Below are 18149 nucleotides of genomic sequence, written 5' to 3'. Positions count from 1 at the left end.
AGAAAAAAAAAAGTAAAGCCCATGCAGAAACAAGCAGCCACACTTCCACTGCAGCAGGTGACAGACAAAGAATCAATAGTAGACTTGCTGATCGGTCGGCTTAACTGTGCTGGATGGCAAACAGAAACCGTTGTGTGATTATGCGGGTGCTGAGTGGTGAGCATTAAAAGAAGCCCGCCCCTTCATTGATTAGCCCAGGGGTGCCCAACCTTTTTTGACCCAAGATCAACTAAGCTCCCGCGATCGACCCATTACCACACGCGCGCGCACTTACACTACGAGCAATAGCCATAACGACCCCCAGTATGAAAGAAACTAAAAAATTAAGTAGATACAAAAGTTTGTGAGTTGGTGAAAAACAAAAGACTGCTGAACCTAGTAGAGACCTGACTCGGAGGCAAACGGATTAACGATCGGAGTTCACGTGTACCATTTGAAAATGCTTCTCCCAGCACTCCTGATTCCCATTCTTTAACCAGTGCCCTCTGAACTGTACATGAAACAAACTCCGAATGAAAATAACAACAATAAAAGATATAACGTCAACAGATCTGACCGCAAGCTGCAATTGCAGACTGCTTACCGCGAACAACTTCCGGTAATGCAGGTCACACGCCACCGTAGGATAAGGTGATATACTTGATTTATTTTATTTTGAAAATACTTCAAATATTGTGAAAATGAGACCAATAGGATGCTAAGGATGCAGTGTGCACGAACACAAAAATATATCATATTAAGTCAGCGAGCTACCGGTCGATAGCGACGTATTGGGCACCCTACCTAGCGTCTTGGGAGTGGAATTCACTGAGCGATTAGAATTAAATCATCGTGGAAGACGCGGTGGGAGGCCAACACACTGGGGGGCACGCGTCTTGAGAAACTAAGCACACAGATACGACTGCTTCTGTGTGCAAACATTAAACAAAGCTCTTAATTGTTTTGTTTTTGTGTCTGGAGGACTTTATTTATTCCAAAAATACAACACGAAAATACACACGAAAATGGATAATTAGATTTCATACAGGTGCAAAACTCAAAAGGAGATCTTCATACAATATTAGTACGCAGATTTAAAAAAAAAACTAAAGTTAATAATGTTAATATTCGTTGTTATGAAAGTTTTGAGCGAAGAGAGAGATATGACTACCCACTAAGACCTCCGTAGCTTGTCAGCGGAAGAAACTAAAATTTTACGTGGGGCCACATTCAGACTGCATAATGCCCTCACAACACGCTCGCACATATTTGTGCTCTACTGATTCATCAAGCGCAACTGCGGATCACTCATACAGTTGGAATGAGACACAAATACTTGGACAAAATAGTCAAATTTTTCTTCGAAGAAAAAAAAATCACAAGTGTTTAACCAAATTAAAAAACAACAACAACAAAAATGACATGTTTGTAAAGTAAATGCAAAAAACGAGAAACCTGTTTAAGACAGTGAATCAGTTGTTGAACTTGTACGCACTGAGTGTGGACGCGAGAAATGCGACACTTGACCCGAATGGATTGATAGCATTAGCGGTGGAGAGAATATCATTTTGTGGACCGCAGCGACCATTAAGGATGATGCCGGTACACGTACGCGAGCACAGTGTTGTGGATGTGCGACAACTGGGACGACAAGGCACAGATGAGGCCAGCAGTCAGGGCTGTGCAAAGGGGAAGGTTCAAAAAGAAGGAACAGAGTAAGGCTCTGGAGCAGAAAGTACACAATTTGCCCACTTAAGTATTCCAACTTTCCGAACAGAATAATGCCCCCCCCCTCCCTCCCTTTTTTTTGTTTCAATCTGGCATTTATATACAGTACATTGTTGCATACGGGCTAAGTTACAACAAGTTACAACTCAACAATGAAACCAAAATGGATACAAGGACTGCTGTAATCTTATCACAAATATTCCCCTTAGTGGGGTGCATCCTTCATTTAAAAAAATTAAAAAAAAAAAAAATCACATAACGCTACAGACTCATACTGAGCGAGGAGAGAAGGTTAATCAAGACGCTGGCTCTTTGGAATGCAACTGCACATAAAGAGGATTATGTGTGCTCTAGCACACATGAGGGGGTGGGGCTGGGGGTGGGGTCTGCTACCGCAACAGATGATAATGAACGCTGGTCTGTTAATATACCGAGCGTGTATGCTGGCCTTAAGAGTTATGGCGCTTTGGCCGTCAAACACATTCAGAGCTCATTGTTCAGTGAACCTTGTTGTCCACCTGCCCCCTTCTTTGGAGGTCGTGTGTGTGTGCGTGTGTGTGGGCGCTGGGAGGTGCAGGGGAGGTGGGGGGGGGGGGGGCGGGGGTGAAGACAGCATTTATTGTTTTTTAAGCCTGTTCAAGACGCGGTAATCCAGCCAATCACAAAGAGACAACCCCCCCCCCCCCAAACCACCCTAGCTTGCAGAGAGCCAATTGCTATCCTTCTCATCCCAGATGGGACATTTTAAACTGCTGGTTAGGGGACTATGGGCAAAGGTACTTAGTTAGCCTGATGCTAGAAAGTTTTTGCTGACGAGAAATAAAATACAATTGTGTAGGTAGTAAGAGAAAACAAATGAGCTATACATTTGACAAACATACATGAAAGGCTAAATTATTCATACCTAAGCACATTTGAGGATTTTTTTGTTTGTTTTTGCATGTTGCAATTGTATTTGCTGGCTGGAAATGACACACGAATGAACCAAAAGACTGCAATAGGGAATGGCGTGGTGGTTGGGGGCGGTTGGGGCGGGGCATACAATTGCATCTGTGGGCACAAATGAAAGAATTCTTTGTGTCATTTACCCACAGATACCATTCCCCAAATCAATTTGGCCAAGGTATGACTGAACTGATTTAACTAACCACACACGGAGACATTTACACACATGCATTCAAACTTGCTGTACAGATGGTCTGGATAAGTTCTTAACATACACTATGGGCCAAATACACTTAAAAAAGTCAATTATATACAATAAATTTCTATCTGCTACAAGTTCGTGTTTCAGCGAGAAAGTCCAGGAAGTAAAATTCAATGTTTCTAAATTATGATTGATTAAAAAAAAAAAGTCTATGTGCTCCGGCGTGACTTCAGTAAGATTCAATTGTTTTCTCAGCACCACAGCAGTCGGTTCTTCATTGGAGGAGTTAAGTTCTCATTTGTATGCAAGAGCAAGTCAGGCAAACTGAAAACTTCGTCTTCAGTGGCTTTTGCCCCGCTCCCTTCATCTCTTACCTCCCCTTGGTCCCATTGCCGAGAGGAGTCCGCATTAAACAATTGAGCCGTCCCGGTTTTGGGCAGGGATCATGACGGGAATGGCGCCCATGCGATTGAGGCTGGGCCCCGCTCTTTTGGGAGCGGTCGGTGGGGGCAAAGGAGGGCGGCTCGGAGGTCTGTCTTCTTCAGACGAGGGGATCTTGTCGTACTGGGGCTTCAGGGCGTACTCGTGCAGGTTTGAAGGTGACATGGAGCCCAGAGAGGAGCGCTGGCTGCCCACCGTGAAGCTGCGCGCCGTCGAAACGCGACTCTTGGGAGGCGGCACGTCCTCTCTAGGCGGGGGGAAAAAAAAAACAAAGTCGCGGCACATTCAAAACAATGAAACAAAACGACACATAAATCATCTCCCAATTTCTTGCTCTTCTTTTCTTACAACGCATTTGTTGTTAAAGGTGAGCCATTTAATAGATAGAGTACACAAAAATGGAAATGGATAGAAATTGTAATTAGAGTGTAGCCATGCCGATACATTTGCTGTATCAAATTCACCAATTTGCCGATGTTTTGGGGGAAACCGCCATTATTTACAGAAAAAAACTCAACTATTTGCTGTTTTTCTGCTTTAGCCAAAGCCATGTTTAATATAAAAAATACTGCTTGGGTGCCATCTTTGCGGCCTCTTGGGGCCAAAGACAGATATTGAAATGAGCGAGGGCGCGCTTCATGTAATTCTTTTGCTGTCTAATAGAATAGAATAGTGCTTTATCGCTTTTTTGTGACATTGACAGGCTTGAAAGTGTTCATCACTCAAATAAATACTTGTATGTGAAGACACGTCTTGGCCATGAATTAACAACCAACGAATGAAAACCAGTAGAGCAGTATTGAATGTACCTTCTGGCGCTGTGACAAAATGACAAGTGAGTTTTCTGAACTAGGAAAATATCTTCAAAGATGTGACCATGAAAAGGATAGGCCGTAGAGCACGGATGAAAACGGGGTATTGACATAACGCTTACGCGTCCACGATGAAAATGAGTTTGACACCGCGGCAATTCGGGACGTACTTGTACGTACGTACTTTCGCAATAAGGACAACACTGATGATTCCAGGGGACTTTTCAAGAGCACCACAAGAACAAATCATTGATTCAATAATTAGTTGATGAGTGCAAGTTTGGATGGGGGACAACATCAGCGCCGCTTGGCCATGCGGACTGCAATAGCATGTGGGGGGGGGGGGGGGGTATGAGGCGAGTAACCAAATACAGCAAATGCCCTCTCCTCCCTCTGCAGCCACATTAACAGCTAATAAGCAGCATTAATCCAGTTAAATGCTCGAGCAAACTGAGCCGGAGGGGCCCGGCGCTTGTGTTTTGTCCGTCGCGTCATGGGGTGGTGTTTCAGCAAATGTGTGCCTGTGTGTTCTCTAGACAGGACCACTGGTCTAATCCTCTTTGTCCTATAGTGCGAGCAGTGTCACATTGTGGTCTTAGACAGATTCGGTCCGCAGCGGAGTGATAGTAAGCCCGCTGGTTGCACAGAGCCTGAGGGCCGGATGGAGAGGTAGATGGTGCTGAGGGGAAGGGTGGCGGGGGGAGAGTTTGAGAGGGAGGGGGCCGCCGCAGCAGCAGACATGACATGGGATCCACAGAGCAAACAAAGCTTTCAAACTGATTACCACAGCTGTTTATTTGAGGAGTGGTTTGAGAAAAAAAAAAAAGGAAAAAATGGAAACCGCTGATGGTGGGTGGAAGCATGTTTGTGTTGATGTACAGTATAGCTGTTCACCGGAAGCCTCTTTAGGAGCTGCTGTATAAAGATTGCAATCCAATCAGGGAAATGCGTGCCTGCCCTCGGTCTTGTATAAGTGAGAAACGACAAGTCACAAACAGAAACGACAAATGATGCTTTTCAAGCTGGTATGCATTTCACATTTTTCTCTTCCATTGGACTTCATTCATTCATTCATCTTCCGTCCATTGGACTTCATTCCCATATTTACTGGTCATTCATTCACGCTGCCTTGTCGTTTTCACAGCACATTTGGCAGCGGAAGCGTTTTGCATCTTTAACGTTGTACTGGATTGATGAGGTTACATTTCTTTCAATAGCTGTGATTTAGATTTCGGGACACATATTACGTATTTCAATTTTAGGGTGGATTCCCGCCCTCCTGCCCCCCACACATCTGCAGTTTCATAGTCTCCAGTGCAATGTGAGATTATATAGCAGGTGTCACCAACATTTTTGAGGGTGAGAGCAACTTCATGTGTACCGATTGTGTGAAGGGCTACCAAATTGATACACGTCTGAAATAACATATTTGTCCAAAATACCTTCAATAATATGAGGATGTGTTATTTTTAATACTTGATGATTTAAATTGTCAGACTTTGATCGTGTTTCGAAATGTCTCACAGTACTGCCAATGTTTGCATTTTTAAATCATAATTTCTACTAGCAAATCACAATGTCCAGGCACTGGCGGGCTACTCAAGTGGTCTTCACGGGCTACCTGGTGCCCGCGGGCACCATGTTGGTGACCACTGTTATATAGTATCTGTACTTATCAGTGACCCAAATGGTAAAAGTGTACCTTATCTCATTGCAGATTTCTTTCTCATACTTCTTCCTGTGTCGGGCACGGCAGCAGCAGAAGAGTATGACGGCAATAATGATGAGGATCAGCAGTACAGCTATTATGGCTCCTGCGACGATGCCAGCGGTATTGGGAGCTGAGCACAAAGGAGAGAAAGAATTCAAGGTTCCGATGAAGTCAACAAAAAAATCACGTGGTGCGTCTTTTTAGCTATTTACGCCGACATTGTTTTTCTTACTCTAGCCCTCCTGTTGTCCTCATTTTCTGTACACACCCAGTGTCCTCCGGGTCAAAATGACCCATCTACACTAAACCCCCCAAATAAGTAGCTTAATTGAATTTTAAGATGAGATATCCTTTCTTATCTTCTTATCTTTTAAACACCAAATTTCACATTGCTGTAAGAAACAACTTGTCCTTCACCACATTATGTGTGATATAGTTCTCCCTCTTCACTTGTGTTTCTATAGCTTAAGGAAAAAAATGTGCGAAAATGAGTTATGATGCATTTGTATTCATTCCAATGACTAAAGTTTCTTTCTTTTTTTTCCTCCAGTGTACTATTTGGGACAAGACAAAAATTTGAAAAATAAGATAACCCATTCAACTAATTAGCACATGTAGCGCAGTATGCAAGTGCACAGCCTTAGCAGATATAGTTCTTCCACCTATAGCACACAGTATGTGTTTTACAGTCCTCCTTTTGAGGGCAGAAGTGGCATTTCTTCCTCTTACTTGCCCTCACTGGGGAAGTGGCTGTGGAAGGTGGATCATCAGGTTTCTCAGAGCTCCTGTACGTTGTATGCTGCTGAGGACCATGCTATTTTGCCATTTTTTGAAAGGAAAGTCTCTCTTCCAGCTTCAGGGTTTTCTTCTTGCTCTGAAGATGATTCATCATGCTCTGGGTTATATTCCTCCCCATCTTCCTTCTTCTGATATATCCTCCACTTCCTCTTCTGAATCAGTTGTCTTGCGAGACAGCAGAAAAAATCAGCTCTAGAGCCTCTTCACTGACACAACGCACACTCATGGCGTCAGCACAGAGAATTCGGAGTCCTGTCATCTGTAGCACCTTTATAACCCCTTTAAATCCACAAAAAAAAGTTCTGCCATCTGCGAAAACACCACCTATCTTGTCTTGTTTATGTCTGCTACTGTCTTCTTCACGTGTTCTACTCATTGATCTGAGACACAACTAAAACATTGAAACATTTTATGGTGTGTAAATAACTTTGTGACCTTGATTTCAACTCTATTTGCCTCATGGGTCATTTTGACCCGAAGACGACCTTTGTACTTTTTTTTGCACAGCTTCCAAGTTGCAGTTGGGGCCAATCTAGGAAAAGTCATACATTTTAAAGTTAAAATATCATTTAGGGGCGTTTTTAACACAATGACGGGTCATTTTGACCCAAGGACAATAGGAGGGCTAAGACAGGGGTGTCAAACTCTTTTTTGTGACGGGCCGCATTGTAGTTACGCTTTCCCATGGAGGGCCGTTATGATTGTGAATTTTGTGACGCCATATGAATGTTTGACCACCTCCACATCTTACATACAAAGCGAACAACAAATAGATGGATAACTAGTTTTGACATCAGAGGTCAAGAATCATGGATCGTTCAAACATTGTAAATATTACATTATATATGACAATTTGAAATGTTGGTTCAGACTTTAGCAAGCATCATGGAAGTTGGCATGCTTGATTTGCTTTTGCCGGCCACATAAAATGATGTGGCGGGCCAGATCTGGCCCCCGGGCCTTGACTTTGACACCATGCTCTAAAATAATCCCAAAAGATGAAGTGTTATTTTATGTTATTTGCTCTGCACGAGCATCACAAAAAGTCAATCCTACAATACTTTGAAGACCGAATCAACCCGACGTAGAAACTCACAGTAAACTCCACAAAAGTTAGTTGTACTCATACAAGAAAGTTGCACATACCTGTGCATAGGATTGGGTCGTGAGCCCCGTGCTAAATTTTTAAAAACTCCTTCTGCCTTTAAGAAAATATTGGTTCTCAAGGTTTCCAGGAGTACACCAACGCAGCACAAAGTTGCGTCATTTACAATGGTTTAGCGCTTTTGCTACCAACGCTGCAGCCGAGCCGATGCAACCTTTACACTAACGCCACAAGTCTGGTTATTCTTGGTTTGAGCGGTTATGCCTGGAGAATGGGGAGGGATGGAGGGATGATGAAAGAGTTGCTATCTTAGTCCCAAGAGTGTAATCGATCATTTAGATGTCAGGGGGCACATTGTTGTATCTTTGTACAAAAAAAAAATGAAAAAATTGTCATGCAGGGAGAGTAACAAGCATTTTTGCAAGCCAACGCTGCAATTGTGCCCTTTTGTAACCACCTTTGTAAAAAAAATAGATGACAGATAAAACAATGTCAATCATCTGTATACTTACGAGGTGTGACATTGAGATAGAGTATACAGTCCTCGGTCCCGACCCGGTTGGTGGCAGTACAGCGGTAGGTGCCAGATGCGCTGGCAGATGCGTTCCTCACATTGATGGTACCTCCCACTGGGTCTGCAGCAAGGGCAAACCATGGCAAAAATACACTTGTAAGGGGCCGCCAAGTGATGCAAATTCAGTTTCTATTGGATGGATGGTGTTCTTTCACAAGGGCATTACCGATCACACCGGAGGCAGGCAGCACTTTTCCGTTACTGGTCTTTTCCCAGCTGTACTGGATGGGTTTGGTGCCCTCATTGGATGTACACCTTAATACAATGTCTTTGCCCTCCTGGGTGACTCCTTCAGCGTAGCATCTCGGTTTGGAGGGCTTCACTGTGAGGAAAAGGAAGGGATGTTAAAAAAAACAACAAAAATAAACCAACATAAATGAAGAAATACTACTTGTAAAATTGGTTCCCTCAGTCAAAGCAACGGTCATCAACATAATCAGAGTAATTGATTCAGTCACTGTCATTACAGGAGATGCCATATTAACGGCGACTGGAGAAAGGAGCCGTGTGTCATTGGAGCCACAAACACGGGTGTGCCCACACTTCAGTTTAGGAGAGAGGGAGTCAACCCCCCGCCATTTTAAAGCCAAATGTGTGCAAACGCTCCTCAATTAGTCACAATGTTGGCAGGAGATGAGATGGGGGGAGATTGTAAAACAAACAGCCCTTCAAATTCAAAGCAGACCAACTCAGTGAAAAACTTGTCAGCCGGGCGTTGGGGGTAGGGAGTGAATGAGAGAAACGGCTCGCGAGGGCCACGATCCAAGCCTGTGTCGTACTTTCTGACAGCACTGACATCATGGTGTGGGTAATGGTTTCAACAACAAGAGCATGAAATGGGTCTCTCCAGATGAGAACCAGGTGTCAAGCGGAAGGGCGGAGCCTCGCTGCCAGGATTAACAGTTGACCCACGGTGCCTGAGTAGTATTATTTTAAAACACACATTGGATGAGGACAGAGAAATAAATAAGCGAGAGCTGATGGGACAGATGGTAGTGTGACCGGGGGCCCAGAGCTGAGCTATTCCAAGCTGGCTGCTCTTTCTGCTGTTATGTCGTACTAACACACATGTAGAGTACACGCGGTAAATGCCACGAGAGTGATGACATTCAGAGCACGTCTTTTAAAAGGTGAAAGTGGATGCGTCAAAGGGCTGGAACACACGACGTCTCGCATTAGGAACGCGGTACACCGAGTCAATTTATTTGGTTGAAAGATGAGGTTAAAGGAGAAGGGGAGAGACGGTCGAGGGCTTGCGGAGAGATGCCTGGAAAAATTCTTTCCAGGCATCTGGAAAGAATTTACAGCACTTCACTTTTCTACATTTAGTTGTGTTTCAGCCATAGTCCAACATTTATTAAATAAATTCCCCACCCCCTCCCACAAAATTTGACATCCAACCCCGCTTAAAGACAGCTTCAAAAATGCCCGCCCCCAAAAACCTGCAAGTGATTGAAAATAAGCAATCACGTGTACAGACGTATTTGCCCCTTATCTCAATAGTTTGTAGAAGCGCCTTTGGCAGATAGTTCAGCCTTATGTTTTTTTTTCCCCAATATGATGCACAAGCTTGGCAGATGTACCTCTGAACATTTTTGCGTATTATCTTAACAGCACCCCTCCCGCGCAATCAGGTGTTGGGGAGCGTCAGTGCACAGCCATTTTCGGATCCCTCCACAGATGTTCAATAGGATCGAGTTTTCGCTGGGCCACTCAAGGACATTCAAGAGTTGTCTTGATTAGTTGTCCTTTGATATTTTGGCTCTTCGCTGTCCTCCTGAAAAGATGAACCGTCTCCCGAGCGTGAAGAGCGCTGCGGAACAGGTTTTCATCCAGGATGTCTCTGTACATTTCAACATTTTTCTTGACTTGAAATCTCACTAGTCTCCAAGTTCCAGCTGTTGAAAAACATTCCAAGCAGCATCATGCTGTGGGAGTGTTTTGCTTCACTGTAGGGATGGTCCTGGCCGGGAGATGAGAGCCGTGGCTGCTTTTACCAAACAAGATTTCTGGCTTTCACAACAAAGAGGTTGAGGAGTCATTCTTTGCTCCATAATATGATGTCATATGTGATGGGTGTGCCAATCATTTTAAGGGAATTGATATTTTGAAACAAAATGTGGAAGGTCGGGGTTGGTGGATGAAGCACTGTGAATGATTTCCGCATGCACCGTTGAGAATGAGTCGTCAGAGAAAACAAACAACGATGTTGCTGACGTGCATTTGTAAGCTGCGGGTGGATACTCTTCTCCTCTCAACTTCAATGTCGAGCTTCTAGCTAAAGAAGAACACAACGGATGCCGCCTCCTGTAAAGTCGCTTGAATGCATTACGCAGTTTGCTCGCTTGTTGCCAGCAAGCGGGTATTCCTAAAAATAGCCGCGTATGTGACAAGGCACAGCAACACCTGGTCGTATTAGTATAGACGTGTGTTTCGCGTTCCTTTGTACCATCCAAGGCAAGATCAACTTAAGCTAAAACGCAGAGCAGGCAGCGAGTTGTCCTCGCTTCTCCTTGTCAGTGCGTCTTTGCGAAGAATATTCCAGGCCCCGAGGTCAATAGCTAGCTAGCAACCTGTCAGAGGTGTAGCCTCCAGCTCTTTTCCTCTCGCTTTCTGCCACACGCACTATAGCTTGAGATGTCAGCGTATTAGCCATGATCAGAGCTGGGTCATAGAAAGTCTGTTAGCTGAAGGGAATTCCTGTCAAACTGTCTAACTCAATCTCAGGGCACAAGATACAGTTGATAGAGACCAGAAGTAACACCGCAAATAAATGTATGGTAACAGTGGAAATGTTTTCACAATGACCATAATGACCTTGAACATTCTGTCACATTGCTTCATGAAGGAAGTCGATGCAGTAGTATCTCAAAAATAAATGGCCCCTAAAATATTCAAGGAACACACACCGTAAAGGTTTCCCAAAAATTTGGCTCATCCACAGTTGTACATAATGTCACGAGATCACCATATTTCTCAGACTGGCTGTACAAAGGTTAAAATATGAATCAAACAAGTTTGTTGCAGGAGCCTTCTCAATATAAAGAGTGACATTGACATTGACTGTACAGTTGAGGGAATGTGATCTTGGTGTTTCCCTTCCAGGGTCCAATTAAAAAACCTCTTGGCATGCGGGAGGAAAGATTTCCTCGCCCGTCAGTGGAGCAGGGCAGGGTCAACAGCCTGACACTGAAACAACTTCTCCGCCTGACCGAATATTTTTGCCCATGGCTTCAGGAACCTTTCTGAGAAACATTTTAGGGCATTATTTCAATTGCCAAATTTTATCTGCGTAAAGTTTAAATAAATCATTCAATGTTTTTTTTTTCAATCATCCAGTTTTCAAAATGAACTTCCGATAAATTATTTTAAGAGCTTCACAAATGAATGCAAACAAACTGTCTATGTGTCCTGTAACATCCTTCGTTAATTGGAGCTTTTTCACATAGCGCGAGAGTATTTCTGGTCGAACTGGTGGGAGTAGTGCAGTCACATTTGTGTGGAGGAGCAGCCATTTTTGGACACTGCCTATTGAAAAAGCGCAGATAACGTAACTACGATAAAGGCACAATGCAGAGCTTATCTCACAAGAGTGGTGCATGTCGGTTTTCCCCTCGTACACAAATTCAGGAGGTATTTCACGTTCAACGTTTGGTCAGCGGACTAATAAAAAAAAATACGTGTGTTGTTTCAACAGACTTTTTCAATTACGTTTTCTTTGCAATGATGAAAGACATTTTCAAGGCATAAATACACAAGGAAAATTCAGCCAACATGAATATTGTCAATTACAGATTAAGTTCAACAATGTATGAAATAGCTATTTTCTAAATTCATCTAAAAAATGTTACTCAAGACAGATGTGCGAGATAAACAATAAATAATGACCTCGCTATTGAGGTAAAAGATTATCACTTTTGACAATCAGGGTGGGTGAACACAGAATGGTAACGCGAGGAGGTCAATGGTCTACCGCCTCTGGGAAGGGTATGTTCTCAATTTTAGTGGGGGATTATATCAAAACAGCCAAGCGAGGAAAAGAGCATGTGATTTCTACTGCAATAGAGGAGGGACTATGCCTGGTCAAACAAAATATATTTTTGTGGATACCTTTTTTGCTTTTTTTTTGTTTTTGCCCCACTCACCCATGACAATCAGTAGCATTTTTCTGCTGCGGATGCCAGGAGCCTTCTTCACTTTACACTGGTAAGTGCCAGAGTCCGACGACTTCAGGCCTGAGAGGTTGATGGAGGCATCGCCATTCTTGGGGTCGGGTGAATTGAAGTGTACTCGACCCTTCAATGGGGCATAGTAGTCCTCATAGGCCCTGTCGCCCGAGTACAGGATCACCTAGTCATAGAGACATACAGTAGATCTTGGTTAACTTGGAATTGCCGTGTATTCAAATGAAATCTCGAAAATAATACATTAAATAGTCAAAATATTCTTTTTAATACAAAATGGACAGTGGATGTATTCAAGTCTACGCACCCCTGTTCAACCCCTCCCCCCTCCCCCGCCCCAAAAGCCATTTTCAACAGTGAACGTAATAATGAGCAACTGGGTTCAACATGGGTACACAAGTGTGCGCATCTTTTTCTGACTTTTTTTCCACATCTAACAGCAATAGCCATGGTCTGCAATAAGCTTCCGCCGCATCAGAGGGATTCGCATTGTACAAAGTTATCAGTCAGAGGACGGGTGCAAAAGAATTTCCGATGCATTATTAAACATATCATCGAACACAGTGAAGAGCGACATCATCAATTGGAGAAAACGTGGCTCAAAGCGAGTCAGTGAGACTGCCAAGAGACCGACAGCAACACTGGAGGAGCTGCATGAAGTTCTGGCAAGTACTGTTATGCTTTTCAGTAGTTGGGACAACAAAGACTCATCTTCCTCATACTATATATCATGTACTGTATATAGGGTAGGATGGTAAGATGGAAGAAGCCGTAGCTTAGAAAAAAAAAAAAACATCCGTGTCAAGCTACATTTTACAAAAACAAACTTCAATAAACTGAAATCTCCCAAATGCACGTGGGTACTTTTTGGCCATCCTCCCAGAAGGAAGGTTTGGCACGAATACACTGCTTGTCACCAAAAGCACACCATACGTATAGTGAAACATTGTGACAGCATCAAGCTTTGTGGCAGTTTTTCTTCAGCAGGAGCTGGGGCCTTCGACAAATTGGAGGGAATTAAGAACAGTTCCAAATGACAGTCAGTTTCTTGAAAAAAACATCCATCCATCTATTTTCTTAGCTGCTTATCTTCGCAAGGGTCGCGGGCGTGCTGGAACCTATCCACGCTGTCTTCGGGCAGTCAGTGGGGAACAGCCTGAACTGGTTGCCAGCCAATCGCAGAGCACACAAAGATGAAGAACAACCATCTGCGCTCACACTCACACCTAGGGACAATTTGGTGTGTTCCATTAACCTGCCATGCATGTTTTTGGAATATGAGAGGACACTGGAGTACCCGGCGAAAACCCAACCAGGCATGGAAATACCATGCAAACTCCACACTGGAAGGCCGACGCTGGACTCGAACCCAGCACCTCTGCACTGTCAGGCTGACGTGCTAACCGGTCGTCCACCGCGCCGCCCGCTTGGAAAATTATATTTTAAAAAGTGCTAAAAAGCCTACTAGAACAAGTGACCGTTATGATTAGTTAATTCCGAACGTTACACGTCTTGCTGCAGTAGGGGCGGAAGTTTGATAGGTTTTCTTTGTAATGCGCCAGATGTTGCTGCAGCACGGTCATCCTTGGATGGATACATCGCCCCGTTTCATGGATGGATACAAAGTACCAAGTACCATGGATTAGTTAATCGTGAATTCTCTCGCGATTGCTCAATTTCCACGGTGGTGCGCGTAACTGACTTTTCCGCGAAAACGTTGCCTTTTGGTCATGAAAATACGGTATTTCCTAAATGTAGCTGTTGCATCTTTTAATCTGGTGCGCTTTGTACTCCGGAAATTACGATAAATCTCATGTAAGAAAAAAACCCATAAGATCTTGCATGTTGGTATGTGATAGTAAATAATACATACAGTATGGTCGAATTATGCTACCATAATATCTGTAAAAGGTGTATAATGATACAATTAATCATTGAGACATAAAAATGGACAGCAATACACACTAAACAGTGGCTAGTACACATGTTAACATATGTCATATTGACTATACATGCATGTACGTGTGTCGTGAGGTATTTGGTCAGGGGATCGAGAAAGCTCTCCAGAGGAGTAAAAGTAAAGCTCTTTTCTATCACAATGTCCTTCAGTCTTCCCTACTGAGCCCCGAGGTGGAACAAACAAAGCGGCCAGTGTGGAGTCAAATCAACACCTGCTGTGTCAACAAAGGACAGGAGACCACAATTATGTCCACTCCCCCATCCACCTACACAAACACACCCTCACTGCGGGTCTTAAGAGCAGCATAAAAATGCAGAAAAATGAAGGCCAGGTGGAGCCAAATAGAAGACTGGGTGTGAGACAGCAACAGGGTTTTTGCTGCCATGATGAGCACCAGACATAATCATAGCAATACCCCAGGGTGGACTGAAGAAAAACTAAACATTGTACGAGAGAGAGAATAATCAAGTTATTGGAGGAGTCAAAACCACCAGAGGAAGTGAAGAGGAAAATCAGTCAATGAGGCTCCAGTTTGTCTCCCTAACTGAAGAATAGCTTGTGGTTCTGCTAGCATGGAACCGAGTGGTATCGGGAAAGGGTAACGGGGGTCAGTGCTCATCTTGTACATATTAACCTTAACAGGTAATTCGGTTAAAATTCCACAAGGTTGTCAGCAGGGAGGGAATTGGATGCTTCAACTTTCACCGGGGAACCGAACGTGGGCAGTAATAACAGCAGTATGTGAGATGAGACCACAAAGAAGAGGAAATTAAATAGCCCCGAGCTCAGCCAGACAATAATTCTTGCTCAAATACTTAGAGGTGCACAGACGGGAGTCATTTTACACACCTCTAGCCACTTTTTTTTTTTAAATCTGGAAAACACTATGACCCCGAAAATCATTACGTCTTCCAAAGAGCATTGGAGAATTAAAATGAAAAGCACATGACAAGACAATGGACAGAGGAGCACCACAGCACTTAAGGTCATAACAAACAGGATGAAATCACCACCTGGCCAGGGTGTTCTCTGTAGACATCTCAGTCTGCAGAGATTAAAAACATTGGCTTTTATTTGGTATATGGCACATATGAGGTCACTGCCATGTAATGCCGTCTCATAGTGAGGAACAAGGAAGAGGTGTAAATCATTTGGGAGGCAAATTAAAGGACAGTAATGCTTGAATACAAAATGGATTTTACAGGTGAGGGGCAGCAGACCCAAGCCTGAACATAGTTTAATCGATCCGATTGGCAGGCTTTAAGCTATCGATCTAAAAGTTGTGTTTTTGCTGGTTTTCGTAAAATGTTCAACTATGCATCTCTTGATGCCTCTTTTCGGCGACAGTAACTACTGGGCCCGACATGGTGCTCTCTGTGCCTTAGGATAATCTCATACCAATTGCTCACTTTCTCTGGTCTGAATTAGTTGATGACTTTGTGAACAATGTCTATGTTCACAGTCAAAACTCCGAGCGTAAACAGGAAGATAATTGCTGAAAGGACTGGCAAGTCAAAGGCAAATGAAGTAACAACTTGGAATCAAATGGAGCGAAACTGGCATTGGCTAAGGAAAAAGAAGCCATGCTATGATAGCACATCCATTAAATCAATGGAATGCCATCTTAAGTCATGTCACGTCATTATTTTTTAGCATGTTGGCAGCATGTTTATTATGTCACTCTTGTTAACATATCAGTGTAACCTGTTAGCTACTGATGCTAATGCTGCTGCGCTAATGAATGCCGAGTCACGGAAAAAATCTTGATAGAACAGCTACACAGCCTCTCAGGGTCAAAATGAGTTAATATGCAGGGTTGTATCGGGCTAATGTCAGATGGCTTTCGCATCAAAAATGCGAGCCGTGTTTTGAATGGAAGTTGGCTCGGCTGCGTTGTTTGCTGTTTTGACACCTGCCCAACTGAACCACACCAAGGGGAAAGACTAGAGCTTGATTAAAATGAACTTCAGGGTGTTAATGTGAAATTGGTTATGAATTAAGAAAGCTGTGGTAAAATACTGCAAAGCTACCATTTTGCTGCAGTGGTTTTTGTCTTAACTGCCGGAGACCTTGTTTCCCCTCCATTGTTGTTTGTTAGTGTGGTTTGTTTTCTCAACTGACGTGGTTAATGTGGCCCGGTTTTCAAACAGAGCTGGTACTGTTCAGTTGAAAGCGGCAATAGAGACTGTAAAACCTTTCATAAAATTTTAAATGAAGCTATAAAAGGGCTTTCTATACTTTGCTTGAATGTAAAAATCTTGCATAAAAAAGCTTTTCTGGTTCTCTGCTCAAAAGACTATGAATGACATTCAATGTAGTACTGTAATGCAGTGTAAGGTTTTTCTGAGATAATTGCCGTCCTTATCGCCAGAGTCATGTTTTTTTCCCTATAATTGTTCTCCTGGTACTTCTCACAGGTGGTTACCAGTCATAGCCAACGATCTTCCATTTATAATGTAGGCTGGCAAAAAAAGCTGAACTGCACATGGCTGCAACTAAATTTTGCACAATCAATCTGATATCCAGAGAACTGAGGGGTATAAGACGAACATTAGAAAAGGGGTAGACGCTTAACCATATTTTTTGATATATTGGAGCAGAGTTCCCATAGCACAAAGTCCTTGTTAGCAAAAAACAAAAACAAAATAACAAGTTCGTTTAGAACATCGTGAACTGAACTCTGAATTTGTGAGCCGAGTTTCAATGTCTCCTCTTACTTAAAACACGCTGATAGGGCTGTGTGATACGGGTGAAATTTCATAGATATTTTTGCCTGGTATGACAATACGACAACAATAATATTCATACATTCATTCATCTTCCGTACCGCTTGATCCTCACTAGGTCGCGGGGGGTGCTGGAGCCTATCCCAGCTGTCTCCGGGCAGTAGGCGGGGGACACCCTGATTTGATGAAAACTGTGGATTCCCAGCAATGTGAATGTGCCAGTCTGGAGCGCGTGCTTGAGGCTTTCCATAGAATATTGCATTGTATAGAGACGCTTTCTTTTATAATCCACAAAATGATACTGTTGTGCGGCTGCGCGTGACCCTCGCCCCCTTCCTTTGCACCGCAAGATGATTTTCATTGGCTGTCTATCAACACCAAACTTGAAAGGAAGTATGTGATTGGCTGGATTGCGCTTCACATGCAACACAAGCGTGACAAGTTGACGTGACTGATATCGTCCTAATTGCGATGATATCTTGAATGTTAATCTCGATTTCGATATACGATAATGATATGACACCCTGTCCTACAACAATACGCTACTAATCACTGTAAAACAACTACATTCAATGTAACGGTCCATTCTATTATTTTTTTTTTTTTTTACCGTTACAAGATGAATGAACTCATATTTCAAAGCCATTAAAAATATTGAAAAAGTGTTCATCATATAAATGTATTGGGATTCAGATCTCACACAATTGAATTGAGAATCCCCAAATTTTCTATGCTGATAACAGCCTTGAGGGCTTGTGGGGATCCATTGGAGGCCTGTAGTTATGTAGTACTTCTCCCTTTACATGGCTGAGCGCCAAGCTGCAAAGGAAAGACACTGGCTGGAATAAAAAGACCTTCCATCACTCCCAGTGTGTGTATGTTTGTGCGTGTGGCAAAGTAAAAGGCGAGAGAATAAACTCACTGGAAATGAATGTGGCTCAAATTACATGTGCTCATACATACTGCATATATTGAAAGCCCTTA

At 43.2% G+C, this 18149-nt stretch overlaps 1 protein-coding gene across 1 annotated transcript in view; it reads right to left on the bottom strand.

The window, feature by feature from the left end:
• Positions 1 to 937: 937 nt before the first annotated feature.
• cxadr (CXADR Ig-like cell adhesion molecule) overlaps positions 938 to 18149 on the bottom strand; it is a 37294-nt gene continuing 20082 nt past the window's right edge. The window contains exons 3-7 of the mRNA XM_052047946.1: positions 12441 to 12645; positions 8462 to 8617; positions 8234 to 8356; positions 5810 to 5948; positions 938 to 3542 (exon numbers count right to left, since the gene is read on the bottom strand). Coding sequence (XP_051903906.1) covers positions 3263 to 3542; positions 5810 to 5948; positions 8234 to 8356; positions 8462 to 8617; positions 12441 to 12645 — 903 coding nt within the window. The 3' untranslated portion in view covers positions 938 to 3262. The remainder of the gene's footprint in view (positions 3543 to 5809; positions 5949 to 8233; positions 8357 to 8461; positions 8618 to 12440; positions 12646 to 18149) is intronic.

This window comes from Hippocampus zosterae, chromosome 16 (assembly GCF_025434085.1).
Source record: "Hippocampus zosterae strain Florida chromosome 16, ASM2543408v3, whole genome shotgun sequence".
NCBI lineage: Eukaryota > Metazoa > Chordata > Actinopteri > Syngnathiformes > Syngnathidae > Hippocampus > Hippocampus zosterae.
The sequence above is the reverse complement of the archived record's forward strand: the minus strand, read 5'-3'. Positions and strand labels throughout refer to the sequence as shown.